Source organism: Sinohyriopsis cumingii, chromosome 10 (assembly GCF_028554795.1).
Source record: "Sinohyriopsis cumingii isolate HCF-2022 chromosome 10, ASM2855479v2, whole genome shotgun sequence".
NCBI classification, from domain to species: Eukaryota; Metazoa; Mollusca; class Bivalvia; order Unionida; family Unionidae; genus Sinohyriopsis; species Sinohyriopsis cumingii.
The window spans coordinates 115,084,894-115,100,421 of record NC_142970.1 but is presented as its reverse complement, the minus strand read 5'-3'; the positions used below and the strand labels follow the sequence as shown (position 1 = coordinate 115,100,421).

At 34.6% G+C, this 15,528-nt stretch overlaps 1 protein-coding gene across 1 annotated transcript in view; it reads left to right on the top strand.

Annotated features, from left to right (window-relative positions):
- Window positions 1–504: 504 nt before the first annotated feature.
- Window positions 505–15,528, top strand: part of LOC149791065 (uncharacterized) — a 36,288-nt gene continuing 21,264 nt past the window's right edge. The window contains exons 1-5 of the mRNA XM_089973276.1: window positions 505–562; window positions 1,589–1,642; window positions 2,102–2,133; window positions 8,025–8,160; window positions 15,160–15,207. Coding sequence (XP_089829402.1) covers window positions 544–562; window positions 1,589–1,642; window positions 2,102–2,133; window positions 8,025–8,160; window positions 15,160–15,207 — 289 coding nt within the window. The 5' untranslated portion in view covers window positions 505–543. The remainder of the gene's footprint in view (window positions 563–1,588; window positions 1,643–2,101; window positions 2,134–8,024; window positions 8,161–15,159; window positions 15,208–15,528) is intronic.

Here is a 15,528-nt window from a genome sequence, read left to right as displayed (position 1 = left end):
CGTTTGCAACTGCCATCACATGGTGTATGAGTGTAGTTTTAAGCATAACACACTTGTCAGAGAATCTCGGGTAGGTAGAATAGACCCGGTGTGCTTTCCTACATTTCAAAAGATGCTGATGCTTCCAGGAGCTGCCATCGTTCAATGGTTAGCACGCTGGACTCGCGACCGAATGTGTGCTGTTTCAGATCCTACCATGGAATCAGTCAGGATCGGCTACCGTAATATGTCCGTTGACAATCGATTGGCTCCAATAGTCTTAGGACTAAATTACAAACTTGTGTGAATCTGTATTTTGCATTACCTGAAATACTGTTTATGATGTCATACTCATTTTAAAATATCTACAGGTAGAGAATGTATGTCGAAAATCATGATTTCAAAATTGTTATAGGTAGAAATATTAATGAATACGGTCACCGTGGATCTGTGTCATTGATAGAGTTCCGTGACAGCGTTATCAGTCATAAATCTATATTTAAATTAAAGACGTGATGACGGATATGCGATTGGGGCACGAGTAGTTCAACCTTACGTCTCCATATGGCTCAATACGCAAAAGGTAACCTCTGACTTTTATACATCTGAACTTACATGTGAAAAAAGTGCATACTCTGCTGATTGTAACCGTGTTATTATAGACATATATGTAGAAACGAGAGATTAACGCTTTCGTCTGTTTTAGCAATGCCAATTTAAATTTTTATTTCATCGTTATGCCGTGAATTGAATTTTTTATAAAAAATAAAATAGAATTCAAATATTTGTGTCCACACAACAGCTTTGAATTCGGGGGCCCCTAGTGGCCGAGTGGTCTAAAGCGAAAATGGATAAATTGAAAATGGTGTAGAATATATAATATGTGTAGATCAAAAAGGCCTTTGATGACAAATTGTACAACGAGAACACTGTTTCATACCGATGAAATGGGAGCTAATGGTCTTTTCTGAGAACACACCTGGGCAGAATTCTAGTCTGGTCGGACTTTGAGCCCGCCTGCAACCATTGAATTACCAGTCAGAAGCGCTGCCAATGGCTGTCGAGAAATTCCTGGGTTTGGTTTGCTTTTGTTTGTTTAACGCAGCTGTTCAGCACGTATAATACACATGGCGGCCTGGTGTACCCACGTTGGCCAGATTCTAGGGTATGATGGGAATTTAATACATACTTGTCTGCTAATGGATGAACAAATATATTAGTTTTAAGCCTTGTTCCTGTTTAGCTGACAGATACTAACATCAAAACATACAATATTACTGTTAGAATATATATATATATATATATATATATATATATATATATATATATATATATATATATATATATATATATATATATATATGGCCGTTTGAACTTGCATAATATACATGTACCGAGAGACATCATTTTAAAGGTTTCGCCTATACAATAAACGTAAATACTAAACATTATAATAATTAGTCTTTATGTTTGTTAAATATCTTGTTCATAATTGAAAAACGAAACCGTAGAAAGGCGCCATTTTAGGAAGTGCTTTATACATACCAAGAATATTACAATTAATATTTGTTCTGCTGTATTTATTGCCTCGTACCTTGCTTTCTTCCAGAAATCGGACTTCTTTGGGCTTTCTGCGTTTCTTGCGTGTTGATTAATGCAGCAGGTGAGATTGAAAGAAACACCTGACAGACAGAGAGAGAAAAAGATAGATAGATATTAACTAAAATGTATACCAAAAATAAAGTAAACAGCTGATGGTACCAGCAATCATATGATGTTTTCATAAACATATCCACTTTACAAACAATGTTGCTGTGCTGTGATTTCTAAATTGTAAACTTAATACTCTTTTAGTGTACTTAGTAAAGTTAGTGATTGAACCTCGTCATAAATGCTCTTTTTAGATGTCATGTTCCTTTGATTCATTTGGCAGCTGATGTCCACACCATCACTACCAACGCACGTACACACCGACCCACACACGCCAAAGGTTTCGTTTATGGCATGTATAATTGGTTTGTCATGCCAGACTCAACATAATGGAACTTGAATTTAGTTTCTTTATTTATCACATGTTACTCTTTTAATACCATATCACTATTACCTTCTGATTTTTTAACAGATGAGCGTGGAAGGAGTGTGATCATAAGCCAGGTAGTAAATATTTGTCATTTAACATTAGTTTTAAATTGTTAACTTATGGATTTTTTTCTTGAGCTGGTTATATTCTAATGTATCCCCTATTGTCGTACTGCTGACAACTTAATACTGCAACAAATAGAGATGAAAAAATACGATAGCTCGGGCACTATAAAACCACCCAACAAAACGGAGAGAAGGAATGGCAGAAACTAATGTTATAGAAACTGCTTTAGGAAGCAACTTAATTTCATAAGAATTAAAGCGTATTTCAGCGTGTTACAATAATATAGTTATTACACATTTCAGTGTTTATGCGATAGATTCATTAGACACATAACTTATCGCATGTTGAAACAAAAAATTATAGTCAAAATATGAACAATAAAATGTTCGATAGATTAAAATTTGACGTTTTTCCTCTACATTCTGCTTCCACTTTGGATTTGTAATATGTTCATGTTTACATGATTGCGTGATCCTTTATTATCTAATGGTTTGTTTTCCCCACAGATTAAAAAGTCATTATACATCAAAGTTGTCACCTTGCTTTATACGGCTCTTTCTACTGACATTTGCTGAGTCTGGCTATTTTGTTTTATTTTGCCTTATATCCTGCAATTTCGGTTTGTATGTTGTGTGTACATTTTGTTTTGACATGTCTCTGTGTGTGTGTGTGTGTGTGTGTGTGTGTGTGTGTGTGTGTGTGTGTGATAGAGAGAGAGAGAGGGGGGAGAGAGAGAGGGGAGAGAGTAATGGTTCTATAACACAAGCACTTAAAAGTGTAATAATCGACACCACGTTGCTTTATAATCCTATTTTCTAAATATTATGATAAAACATTGTTCTATTTTAAATTGCAAGTGTGCAAGAAATCTTGTCATTCTTCAATATCAGCCAGAAACAAAGTTTGCTAAGGTCTGTCAGAAATATTTTAAACCCTACTGCGAGTGATCGTGCTATATATTTAATTTACAAGTGTTACAGAAATAACCTATATACCACTATATGAGGCAAAAATGTGTGATACTATTGTAGTATTAAGAGTGTGACAAATTATTACCTACTGATGCATTTTGACCTTGGTCTAAAAACAAAATAGCTAAATCAATGTTGTGATGGATGGTAATGCCACGTGTATGCATTTCCAAATGTGAATTTATCATTTCAGGAACATTTGCAACAATTTATAAGTTGTTAAATACAATCAATTTAAAGATTGCAAATGCAGAAGCCGACTAGGAGCAGCAATGTAAATCCTTGATCTTGAAATATATTGCAAAGTCAATCTCGATCTCATTCAGATTGTGTGCTACCTTCCTGACAACACGTGCTCCAACGAAATTTTTAAATCAACTAGAATCCATTGAATCAAATGAAGGATATGTCATAGCTTCAAGTGTCGTAGCTGCTTGACAGTAAAGTTTAAGAAAAATGTCTAACAACAATTTTAATTATCCAAAAGTCGTGAGGGAATATGGGCTCGTGTGTGCAGGCAAGGCGATGGGTGCCGTTTACCCGCGCACCTGGGTTAGAATCTCCGTAGAGTACGAATCATAAATTCTCTAACCTGTATGAAAGTATTATTTGTATTAAAATACTAATGCTGCCTACTGTTATCAAGCATTATTCTATATGAATCCAGGGATAGCACTTTCCATTCTGTCTGGTGTATATTTATAATTCTCTATAATTAATTCTATATACCTTGATTTCTTTCATAAGAAATCCGGAACTGTGCATATACAAAAGAATTAATTACTAGGTCGTCATGCAAGTGTGTCTGCTACACACTAGTGCATATAACACCGATTGAGTACCATCATTTTTCGGTGATGTGTGCTTAGTCCTGAGGGAATATGGGCTCGCGCCGTTTACCCGCAGACCTGGTTTCGAATCTCCGGAGGGTACGAATTAAAAATTCTCTAACCTGTATGATAGTATTATTTGTATTAAAATATTAATACTTTTATCAAGCATTCTTCTATATCAATCCAGGGATAGCTCTTTTCGTTCTGTCTGGTGTGTGCAGACATCGTAGCGATATATTACAAAAGTGATCATTGACTAGATCACAGTTCTGAAATGTATTGTGTATTCATTCAGTGAGAATCTGGATTTTATCATTGTAATGCTTCAAGACTGCTGGCACACTAGCACATTCAAGACTACTGGTACATCGGCCAATTCAAACTTGGAATTCATTAGAATCAACGCTCCAAAAATACATTACGAGCACTCTTTACTTTGGGATTTGTGATCAATCTTTTATTACTATTTAGGATTTCATTACTTTTTAAAAACTGTAATTACCTTCGGAATGTTCACTTTGTATTTACAGGTAATAAATTATTTGTTGGTTTTCGTTATTTCCTTTAATTTAGTTTAAGACCATAGAGTCGTAACACTCCATCATAAGAATGTTAAATCTTTTTGGCATCTTGTTTCCCTTGTAAGTCTCTGTTTCATGTGAATATGTTTCTGCCACACAATTTTTACCTGGTGGAAACAATAAAGATTTTTAAATTACACTGTCACGACTAAGTAGCATAATATATTAGACGGAGGAAAAATAAAAATAAATATAAGAACTTATATAGACAAAACTACATACGTGTTCTGTTGCAAGAAAGCGGAAACAACGAGTTCGATGCAATGTAGGAATACCGAGAACATCATGCCCAGACTATGTTCTTACGCCTTATCAAACGAGTTCTTTACCCCGACTCGGAAGAAAACACTAATGCGGTTTTATATTTATTGCATCCCTCCTCTTTATTCACATATTCTTTTAAAAGCATTATAATGCATATTTTTTAAAAAAATATTTCGGCAGTTGGCGCGTTTTGAATAATAGTGTACAGGCCTCAACATATACAAGTACAAAACCGCGGCTAAGCCGATATGAACTGTGTACAAGAACGTACATAAATGCATGTATACATATGATTGGGGGAGGGGGCGACGGGAAGGGGGCTCTGTTGTTTTTGTTGTTATTATTGTTCTTCAGAACAGCAACACATGAAGGTTCTATCGTATGCAAGCAAGCGACATGGAAAAGGGACATCATGCCACTAGAACTTACCTGGTGTGTGTGTGTCATATGGATTTTTAACGTAGCTTTAACTATTTTTGGCCATATCACTACGATGTATGCAGTGTGGCAGTGTTTAGTGAAGTCTAGCACTGCTGCATCCGCATGATGTCCTACCCAGTCACATTATGCTGACACCAGGCCGACCAGTCCTAATACTAACCTCTTCATGCTACGGACCTAGCGAGGCAGCTGTTAGTACCATTTTTAAAAAGTTTTTGTTACGACTCGGCCTGGGTTCCAACCCATGACCTCCCTCATCAGAGGTAGGCGCTCTAACCACTAGGCCACCGGAACGGTCAGAACTTAGCTAGTAATTGATGAATAAATTAACAACGTTAATGCAATATGAAAATATCTGTCCCCTAGTAAAATTAATAAATATACAATGAAAGAGATTAGTAATTAAGAATAGCATGGGTAAAATGCCACAATCATGCAGACTTATTATTAAATCAAACTTCTTCAGCATGTATATGTATTGCTCTGCGCGACACAAATTTTCCAAGCAACTAGTAATTAGAGATATACTCTGTTTGTCTTGTAATAGTGACACTGGCCAAATAATTTCATTTTATGTAAATTAGTGCCTGTTCTGTAAGATTTCATTTATAGCACCATCTTCTCTTCTGTCGCAGAACTTGTAATCCGAGTCGGATATATATGTATATAAATTTCATTGCAGCTATTATGAATAAAGCAATCCAAACCTTCTGCATCCAGGCTCTTGTGTAAAGATTAGAAATATTTTTTTTAAAAAGCCTGTAAAACGTATGTATTTGCATGGGTAACATGTGTGTATTTGCATTAGTAATATATGTGTACCTGCATTGGTAACATACATGTATTTGCATTGGCAACATATCTGTACTTGCACTGGTAACATATGTGCATTTGCATTGACGGCATGTGTGCATTTGCATTGCATTAGTAACATGTGTGTATTTTCATAGGTAACATGTGTGCATTTGCATTAGTAACATGTGTGCATTTGCATTGGTAACATGTGTGTATTTGCATTTGCATTGCATTAGTAACATGCGTGTATTTGCACTTGTAACATATGTGTATTTTCATTGGTAACATGTCTATTTGCATTGGTAACATTTGTGTACTTGCAATGGTAACACATTATTAAACTTTAGTAGCCGTGAGTTTTTGTATTTATGAAATTAGTTTGTATTGCTTTTACCACTTTCCCTTTCCTTCCTTTATAGTGAACAACAAACTATATGACAAAAAATGTATTTTTTTAAAACGTGGCTTATATTCTACATACTGTTTTTTCCCTAGAAAATCAAGACCTTTGCAAAAAATAAAGTTGAATTTTGCATTTCCCATTTTTCGGCATATTAAAATATTCATTAATATTTTTCCCTCATTTAATCGTCAATCATATCCGTTAGAAATGCTTAAATAAATCGTTGAATATATTATATGTAAAAGAATAATAGTTATGATACTCTTTGTAGAAAACCAGCTTGCAATGTACTTTCCAGTACATACTGAAACTGTCTGTTCCTGTGCATGTCTTTGCAACTCTAGCCAAATTGGCTGGGACCCCAGTGGCGGCACGTCTATGGCGCTCGACCTTACTGACATCCCATCTCTGTCCGCTTTGGTTTCGAGTCTTGGGCTCGGCCAACGTGGGTATGTGAGAGAACATCCCAGTAGTTAACCGTGGGTTGGTGATTCTTCCGGAGGTTTTTCCGGGTTCTTCCTCCACCAAATAGTCTACCATGTGCTGAAAATGGGGTTAAAGGCGCAAAGACAAACGACACTGGGTATTACGGTAACCAATGATGATAATCTCCCTTAAAACAAATAAATCATCAAGGCCACATTGTTTGCTGTTTTACTTTATGTCTATATTATGTCATATCATTGCTTATCTATCTGCTTGGGTTCGAGCATCATGTTTATCACATGTTGGTACGTAAGAAAGCTTGCAAGTAGAATCTCGTGGGTCGGTGGTTCTTCCTCCACCTGTTATATATGTGTAGCCTATTTTGTGCTGAAATATGACATTAAACCCCATTGTTTTTACAAGTCTTATACATTGCCTTTGATATGGCTACTTACTAACGTTTACTCAAGCTCAACAAACGCTTTCCAGTAATGGCGATCCTCAAAACGTGAGTCTCCAGACTAGCTATATTGTCACTTTCCTTGTAACGAGGCCAGTGTGGAGAAAATATTACTAACATGCAGCCATAATTTCGTACCATACATGGTTTTGACATGTGTACCATAAGCATACAAATTATAATCTGATGCTAAAAGTTTCAGAGTTTTATATTTTTAACAAAATCAGATTTGGAACAAACTCTAATGCCTTTGCGTACTTACTAATGGCGAACTTCAAGTATGGTTGGTATTGATAAGACTTGCGCGTGTTTCTACAGAAAACATGCCGATTAATTTGTGCTGATATACAAAGTTTGTGAGCATTGTCAACATGTTGGCAAAATGGTCTTTGATATTTCGAAAAATTAGTGTGTTGTTAAAAGAAATAAGCTTGGGGTTAATTTTAGCGATTTATTGTCGTATAAAATGAGGATACATGATACGTTCGTGCTGTTGACCAATCTGACTTAACTTTTATTTTTATCGGTTTTTAAAAGAAATGGATTGTAAGTACATGTACAAATATTAGAAAATATTAAATTGCTATTTTTATACAATATGTGCGTTTGTAAATAAATGTCTTCCTGTTCCCTTTTTACAATTCATAATAAAAATTATTGCTTGTAAAAAAAAATGTATAGTTCTAGTTTTCACAATTAACGTTGTTTTAAATTTCTACTTCTAGGGATCGCATCAATTTGGGTCCAGTGGGTCCAGTGGGTCAAGTGTTATGAACATTCAGTCGATTGGTACATATAGTAATGTAAATACTCTCGTGCTTGATTACTTTCAAGGATGTGAAAGATATACGGAATACAACGGTAAGTAATAGCACTTTAGACAAAGTCACACACACACACACACACACACACACACACACACACACACACACACACACACATATATATATATATATATATATATATATATATATATATATATATATATATATATATATATATATATATATATATATATATATATATATATATAGTTGACTTTATGCACAGCAAAATACATTATTCATTATCGTATGAATCACATCATTCTAACAATAATTATATATCAGTTTTTAAAAATATCTTTACTTAAATTTGAGTTCAGGACCTTGGCGTTTTACCTTGGACATTATTTTGTCCACCTGATTGTTGACATGTTTATAAGTTTTAAATAAGTAATTTACTGATATTTTAGTTCAAAATCAAGTTTTTACCAGAAACGCAGAATGTTCTCGAAACAAACTTCTGAATCATATCCTGGTCATTTTATTCTGATTTTCCTTTTCTATAAGGTTCTGATAAGCATAATTATTTCATTCAACTTTTATGTCCATTCTCTGAGTTATTTAATGATTTGTTCAGATATTATTTGAAAGAAGTCATTTATTTAAAATTATTCATTGCAATTACAATGTGTTCCCATACATTTGGACTGTTTGGGATTATTGTGAATTCATTCAAAGGCATTCTGGAGTATAGCATTCTGATACGTCAAGACCGTTGGCACATCAGCACATTCAATACTGAAATTCATTCAGAACAATTTACTATTGATGGAAAATTATCGTGATTTCTGTGATCATTTAGACGATGATATCCTGATTTTGCAAGTTGGCGGTTTAAATGATACATGATTTGGAACTCGAGTCATGGATTAATGTGATAAGACTATCTACCAGTTATTTCATTAAGATCAAGGATATTATATAATCGATTGATTATAGAACTTGCATAGAATATAATGGAAGAACTAACTGTATTCAACTGCCAAACCAGCAGGATAATTGCTTTTTTTTGGAGTGTAGATCTATTTTCAAACGTTGAAACATATTGTAATTTATCTAGTTTGGTACTGACATTAATTTATTTATTATTTTCCTATTACATATCATTCACAAGGCTACATAGGTAAAGAATTCTTTATTTTCTTGACTTTGTGTATTCCATTGCATTTTTGAGATTTATCTTAAAATTCTCAGAAAATGGAGGAAACGAATTGCACTCTCTCTCTCTCTCTCTCTCTCTCTCTCTCTCTCTCTCTCTCCGCATCACACCGTTGGCCTGTCAGTTTTACCTATGTGGATCAAAATCTGTCGATATCTCTGTGCATTATACCGTTCTCTTTCTGGATATACGACGGATGCAAGTTAGACCGGTAAGGTGATTAAGTTGGAGACAAAAAGGAGGAAATTAATATATCTTATGTTTAACAGCAATCATAACTAAGACATAAGAATGACTTGCAACAACTGTGAATAACTTTAAATGTTTAATTACCACCTGTTTCTCCAACATTCCCTTCTACTCTTTCCCACGCACTGGCCGTGGATCGATCAATAATCAATACAAATGGCAGCGGTTGCATGTTCGGGATGCTCTCCATAAGCTATTCGTAGTTTGTCTTTAACCATTACCAGCGTCTGAATCTCCAACATATCTTTTAGCGTTATCATCAATATAGAAAAAAGAGGCTTATAAACAAATATACCAAATTTGAATATGATTAGGAAATGTAGCAGAACTACATCGTGTAGTGGACACACTGGGATGTGAAGACATTCATATACATTTCCTTATTTAAGGGAAACTCAGCAAACCTCGACGCTTTTTATTGACAAATACGTATATAAGTTACAACAATAGTAGACCTTTGCTGTATCACCCTACAGAAGTGTGATGAACTTTGAATTATTAATCATTAACACAAATAGAAAGTACGAGAACAACATACATATTCACCACTGAATGTACAATTTCTAAATGAATAAAACACGTGACTACAATTTCATCTAGAACTTGTTCCCACTCAGAAGTCTACAAAGGCGATATCCATTAGTCACAAGATGTGACCTTCCACGCCATTTCATTTTCCTTCTTAAACTCTACACCACTAATATATCACCCCTCCACCACATTTAAAAATCTTTCAAACAGATATAAACCTTCCTCAGCATTCATTTTTGTCCACAAAGCCCTGTCATTAACGTATTACACTCTGCCATTTTTTAAATTAATCCATAGGCAATTAAAACTCATAATTTAATGAAAACTCCTAGATCATTCGCGCTCATCATGTTTTGGAAACATTCCACTTTCCATTCATATCTTTGGAATTTTTTTTGAAATTTCATCATTTACTAATTGTCAAAGCGTTTTTGAAAATCCTAGGTCTCTAAATCCTAAATCATAAATATTTCTGATAATCCAAAGCCCATTAACCTACATTTTGAAAATAATAAATTGGTCAGAATGTCTAAAAAAAATATTTAAAAAGTACTAAGTCAATTACCTCAAATGTTTTCTAAACATCATCAACCACACTAAAATTCACAGATTTAGGTAAAATCTTTGGATACTTAAACTCAAGCTTTGAAGGGAAATGCATAGACCATTAAACTTTCAAAGAAAAAACACCATAGCTTATTACATAATACCTGTGTCTGTAATATTTGTGTCTGGAAACATCAACAAGAACCTTGTCATATGGCAACTGAGATTAATAGTATCTTTTGCGGAAGTTTTTCCAATTTTGTTCAATGGCGCAGATGTAGAGTTACCTGATCACATATTCGTTGCTAAATGTTCGAGACCCGTCATGGGCATATTTGTTCTTTAAATTGAGCGCAACTGTTCTCTCTGACTTTTCCGTAATGCACGCGGGACACCAAATTGGTGTCAAAAGTTTCAGTTGAAAATAATTAAAACTACTCGTAATGCGAACGTCAAAAACACCATAATAACTAAGGGATAGTTCGTAATCATTATAGCTTAACTCACTTCGATTCTAGCCAAGCGACACACATATGATCTCCCATGGAAGTAACAAACGACCATGTAATTGAATCAATCAAAACGACATCCTGGCGAATTTCGAGTAATAAAAGCGAAACGGGCACAAATACGTTGGCCAGATGTCCTCACAGATAGTTAGACCAGAGTGAGCAGATAGGGTTTTGCAAATGTTTTCATACAAAACAAAGAGCATGGGGCAAGTGAATAGAAATGAATGTAAATAATCAAAGATACATAACACTAATCACAAATACATACATTATTTTTAAATGAATAGACAGATCAATATTTAAGACATATATACTTAGATACGGAAAGCCCAGATTATTTTATAAACAACAATCAATTGTGGGGACCAATAGCCAGAATACTGGGTCTGTTAAACAAAACTGTCAATCACGAGAAAGGTCCAATAGCGAAGAGGCTATCAATATTATTTACTTAAAGATCCGTTGATTTAACAATCTTCCTATAAATTACACAAGCACGCAAAAGTACGATTTCCCTTTTAAGGTTTATGTTAGTTATGATAATGATCAATTCCAGGCAGATATTAATGATATGCAAGTGGATCAAAAATACAACAAAGGATAAAAATACATTTAGACATTTATGTCTTCTAAATATAGCCATTCACAACGAAAGTAAACAGACAAATGTGTTACAATAAACACGAATTTTTTAGACTTATATAATGTGCGAAAACCAGAAAAGATTAAGGAAAAAATTGTATAGCGTGCACAAGATAAAGATTTGTTGGAGAACGAAATTTACAATGCTTTTTCACAAACTCAGATTAAAAAATATATATATAGTGGAAATGATTAATCGAACTCTTATTACTCGAATTTCAAAACATCTGAATGCATAAGGACCTCGAACATCGGTAGATATATTACGTTGCCTTATTGATGGATAAACACTTTTTCATACAGTCGGAAAGAAATGTTGCTAACTGAGCTAATGATACTAAAAACGGGTCTAAAACAAATAAGACATATGAGTCGCATTATTATACAATAGGTTTGAAAATTAGGCGCTTGAAGGCAAAATCTAATGATGCTAAAGACTTTATCTCTTACCTCGTACAAGATATTTTGCACAGTTAAATAAATACTTTTAGGAAATCCTATTGCATATAAATTGGCTGACATAAATGGAGTAAATATTAAAATAATATTTCACGAGAAATAATATATATATGATAAACAAGATGACCTGTTTAGTGGTGATAAAATATTCAGAAGTAAAAATAACGAATGGTAAAAATGGAAAGAATACGATGAATCTTTAAACGGGGGGGGGGGGCAGACGAAACTATTGTGGCACTTTAGTAGGCCATACCGTTCTGAACACAAGTCCTAGGTAAGAGTAATAACGTTCTGATGTCCTAAAATAACAAATGGAAAATCGAAACACACTCTACCATTTAACAACTGTAAACATATATTGAAATCTGAAAATCTAATGTAAAGGAAATTCCTACATGATAGAATACAACCCAAAAAATAAATATTTGTGAATGTCAAAAAACTGTAACGGCAAATAACTCCATGTTCATTGAAAAAATGTATAGTTCACATTAGTATTTAACATGATAATAATACTATAAAAAGAAGAAAAAAATATTCGGAAAATGTAATTGAAAAATAGCAACAGAATACATGCTGAAAGATTCAATTGATACAAAAATACTTAAATCCGTTCGTCTTCCAACTAACATTAATTATCAAACTAAACTAAAATATATAATGAAACCTTCTAATTTCATTTAATGGAGGATACTCACTTCTAATGAGTTTTAGCCACTGTCGTGCCACTGTCATCTCCACCGTCATTTATTCCACCATGTGTCTGTTTTATCTCTTCTCTCAGATTAGCTAATTCATTTGGTTCACTTCTTTGTATGGTTATTAATAACAGTTAAATTCTCCCATTTTAAAAATATCCACTCATGATGTTAAGGATTATTAAATTTGTTGCAGATTGTTTCAGATCTATAACATTTTGGGATTGAAATCCTGTTCATTATGAGTTTATAACTCGCAAAAGACATCGGCTAAAACTCTTTATTGAATATCCTCACAATATACAATTGGTGTGGGTCAAATCTATGCAGCCTAAGACTTAAGTTTGGCGTTCTATTCCATTGCCATAATGAAAATAATAAAAATGGAAACGTGTGAAGTGAGTGATAAAAGACCATTTTGAGCTGAAACGTTGGAGTACAGATGCATGTGTCAGTGGAAAAGGCATGCCAATTCATTATGTACTGGCCTGCCGTTCTCACTGCCGCACTAGTGCGAGACCAGCAGCACTTACGCGAGAATAACCACGAATCATGTGTTTATGAGCAATTGGGGGTGGAGTGGGGATTGGAGACAACAAACAGAAAACGATGTGAAACAAAACATCCGTTCAATACAGTTTGCCGTCGATTCGACATTTCCAGCTGTCGTCTCAACTGGCAGCTGCTTTATGGTAGTGTGCTATCGTTTGTCCAAATTGCAAGCATTGCCGCCAAGTATAGTTCGCGACAGTGACTTTTTGGACATTTTCTATATTGCATACCAGCGCTAGTAAAGTTGCACAACCTGCACAAAAGCGCCAGCAAATATTTTCCTTTCTTTGAAATTGTAAATGTTGTCTTTCTGACTAGTAGCTAGTGGATGAGCAGGGCGCTTGTCTCCAGCTATCTCTTTCGATAGAGCATATGAACACAGACGTCTCTTCCACCACAGAAACAACAACAACAAAATGTTGCTGAGAAACGATAGCTAAAATATTATGGAGTCACCCTTTGTACGATTCCTCTTCTTTGGCGATCTCGATTTGTGCAGGTGTAGGTGTGGTGGTAGGAGAAGTCTTTTTTAGGGATGTGTGTGTGTGTGTGTGTGATTTGGCCTTTTAGCGTTGTTTTAACAAACATTCAGTAACAACGATGTCTGCAGTGTGGCAGTTTATAATGATGTCTAGCACTGGGGCATCATCCGCAAACATGTAACATGATGTCACACCCAATCGGATTATCCGGACACACCAGGCCGACCAGTCCAAACATTGACCTCTTAATGCTGAGCGCCAAGCGAGGCATCTGTTTGTACCATTTTTGTAAGTATTTGGTATTTTTCGTACGGGGTTCGAACCCACGATCTTCCGCTTCCGTGGACGCTCTAACCACTAGGCCACTGGAGCGGAATTCTTTTAGGGATAATGTGGGAGCTAAAAGGGTGATATCACCAAAATATATGTATATTGTATATACATTGTATCTATGATATAAAGCCAGGTGTATACCTATCTCGTCAAAGAAATGTACAAGACTTGTTTTCCTTAAATTAAAGACACTATTGTCTCTTGGTATATCAATGGAGGAGAGGATGTATGTATGTATGTATGTATGTATGTATGTATGGTTGTATTCTTTCTCGTTCGTCCCACACAAATTGTTGGACTTCATTACATATTGATATATTGCACACTGCTTCCAGCTGAGTTTGCAACAATATTCTTCTTTGGTAGTTTCTTGCAATCTACTTAAAATCATATCCCCGCTGTCATACATGAAGATCTGACGACGACCGCTTAGTGGTCATGTTCTGGCGACCTTAGAATTAGCCAATGGAAATGCAGCTTCTAAAAATCTGAAGTGAGTCAAATCGTTCGGCGCACATTCATACTCTTCCTCCACACTGCTTAATCCTCAAAAGAGAAGGTATAAGACTTCACCTGCTTGGCTGATAAAATTAGTGATTATGGTAATCACATAGGTTGCCAGAACCTAATCCCTAAGCGGTCACTGTCAGATCTTCATGTATAATAGTCGCGTTATATAACCATTTCATTTGTGCAAGTCAGTTATAATTTGGGTATATTTTCGTCTAACCGTTTTGGAGTATGTTTTATACTAAACTGAAAGTCTAGAAATGCAACTGAAATTCCATTTACTGGAAACCTTTCAGTTTCAATTATTTAAATATATAACTGTAAGCAATAATCCAACAAAAGCCAATCAATTTTCTTTTCCAGACCTCATTCATTTAGAAAATAATCAGGAGTGTTATTCCATGGCTTCGGGTAAGATCTCTCTCTCTCTCTCTCTCTCTCTCACACACACACACACACACACACACACACATATATATATATATATATATATATATATATATATATATATATATATATATATATATATATATATATATATATATATATATATATATATATATATATATATATGTGTGTGTGTGTGTGTGTGCATATGACTGTAACATAATTGATTATGCAGATTAGACGAATGCTAGAAAAGAACTCATATTTGGTTTGAGTGTCAATAACCTTCTGTCTGAATAAGAATAATCAACCAAAGTAATCATTGCCTATATTTTCCTCAAACAT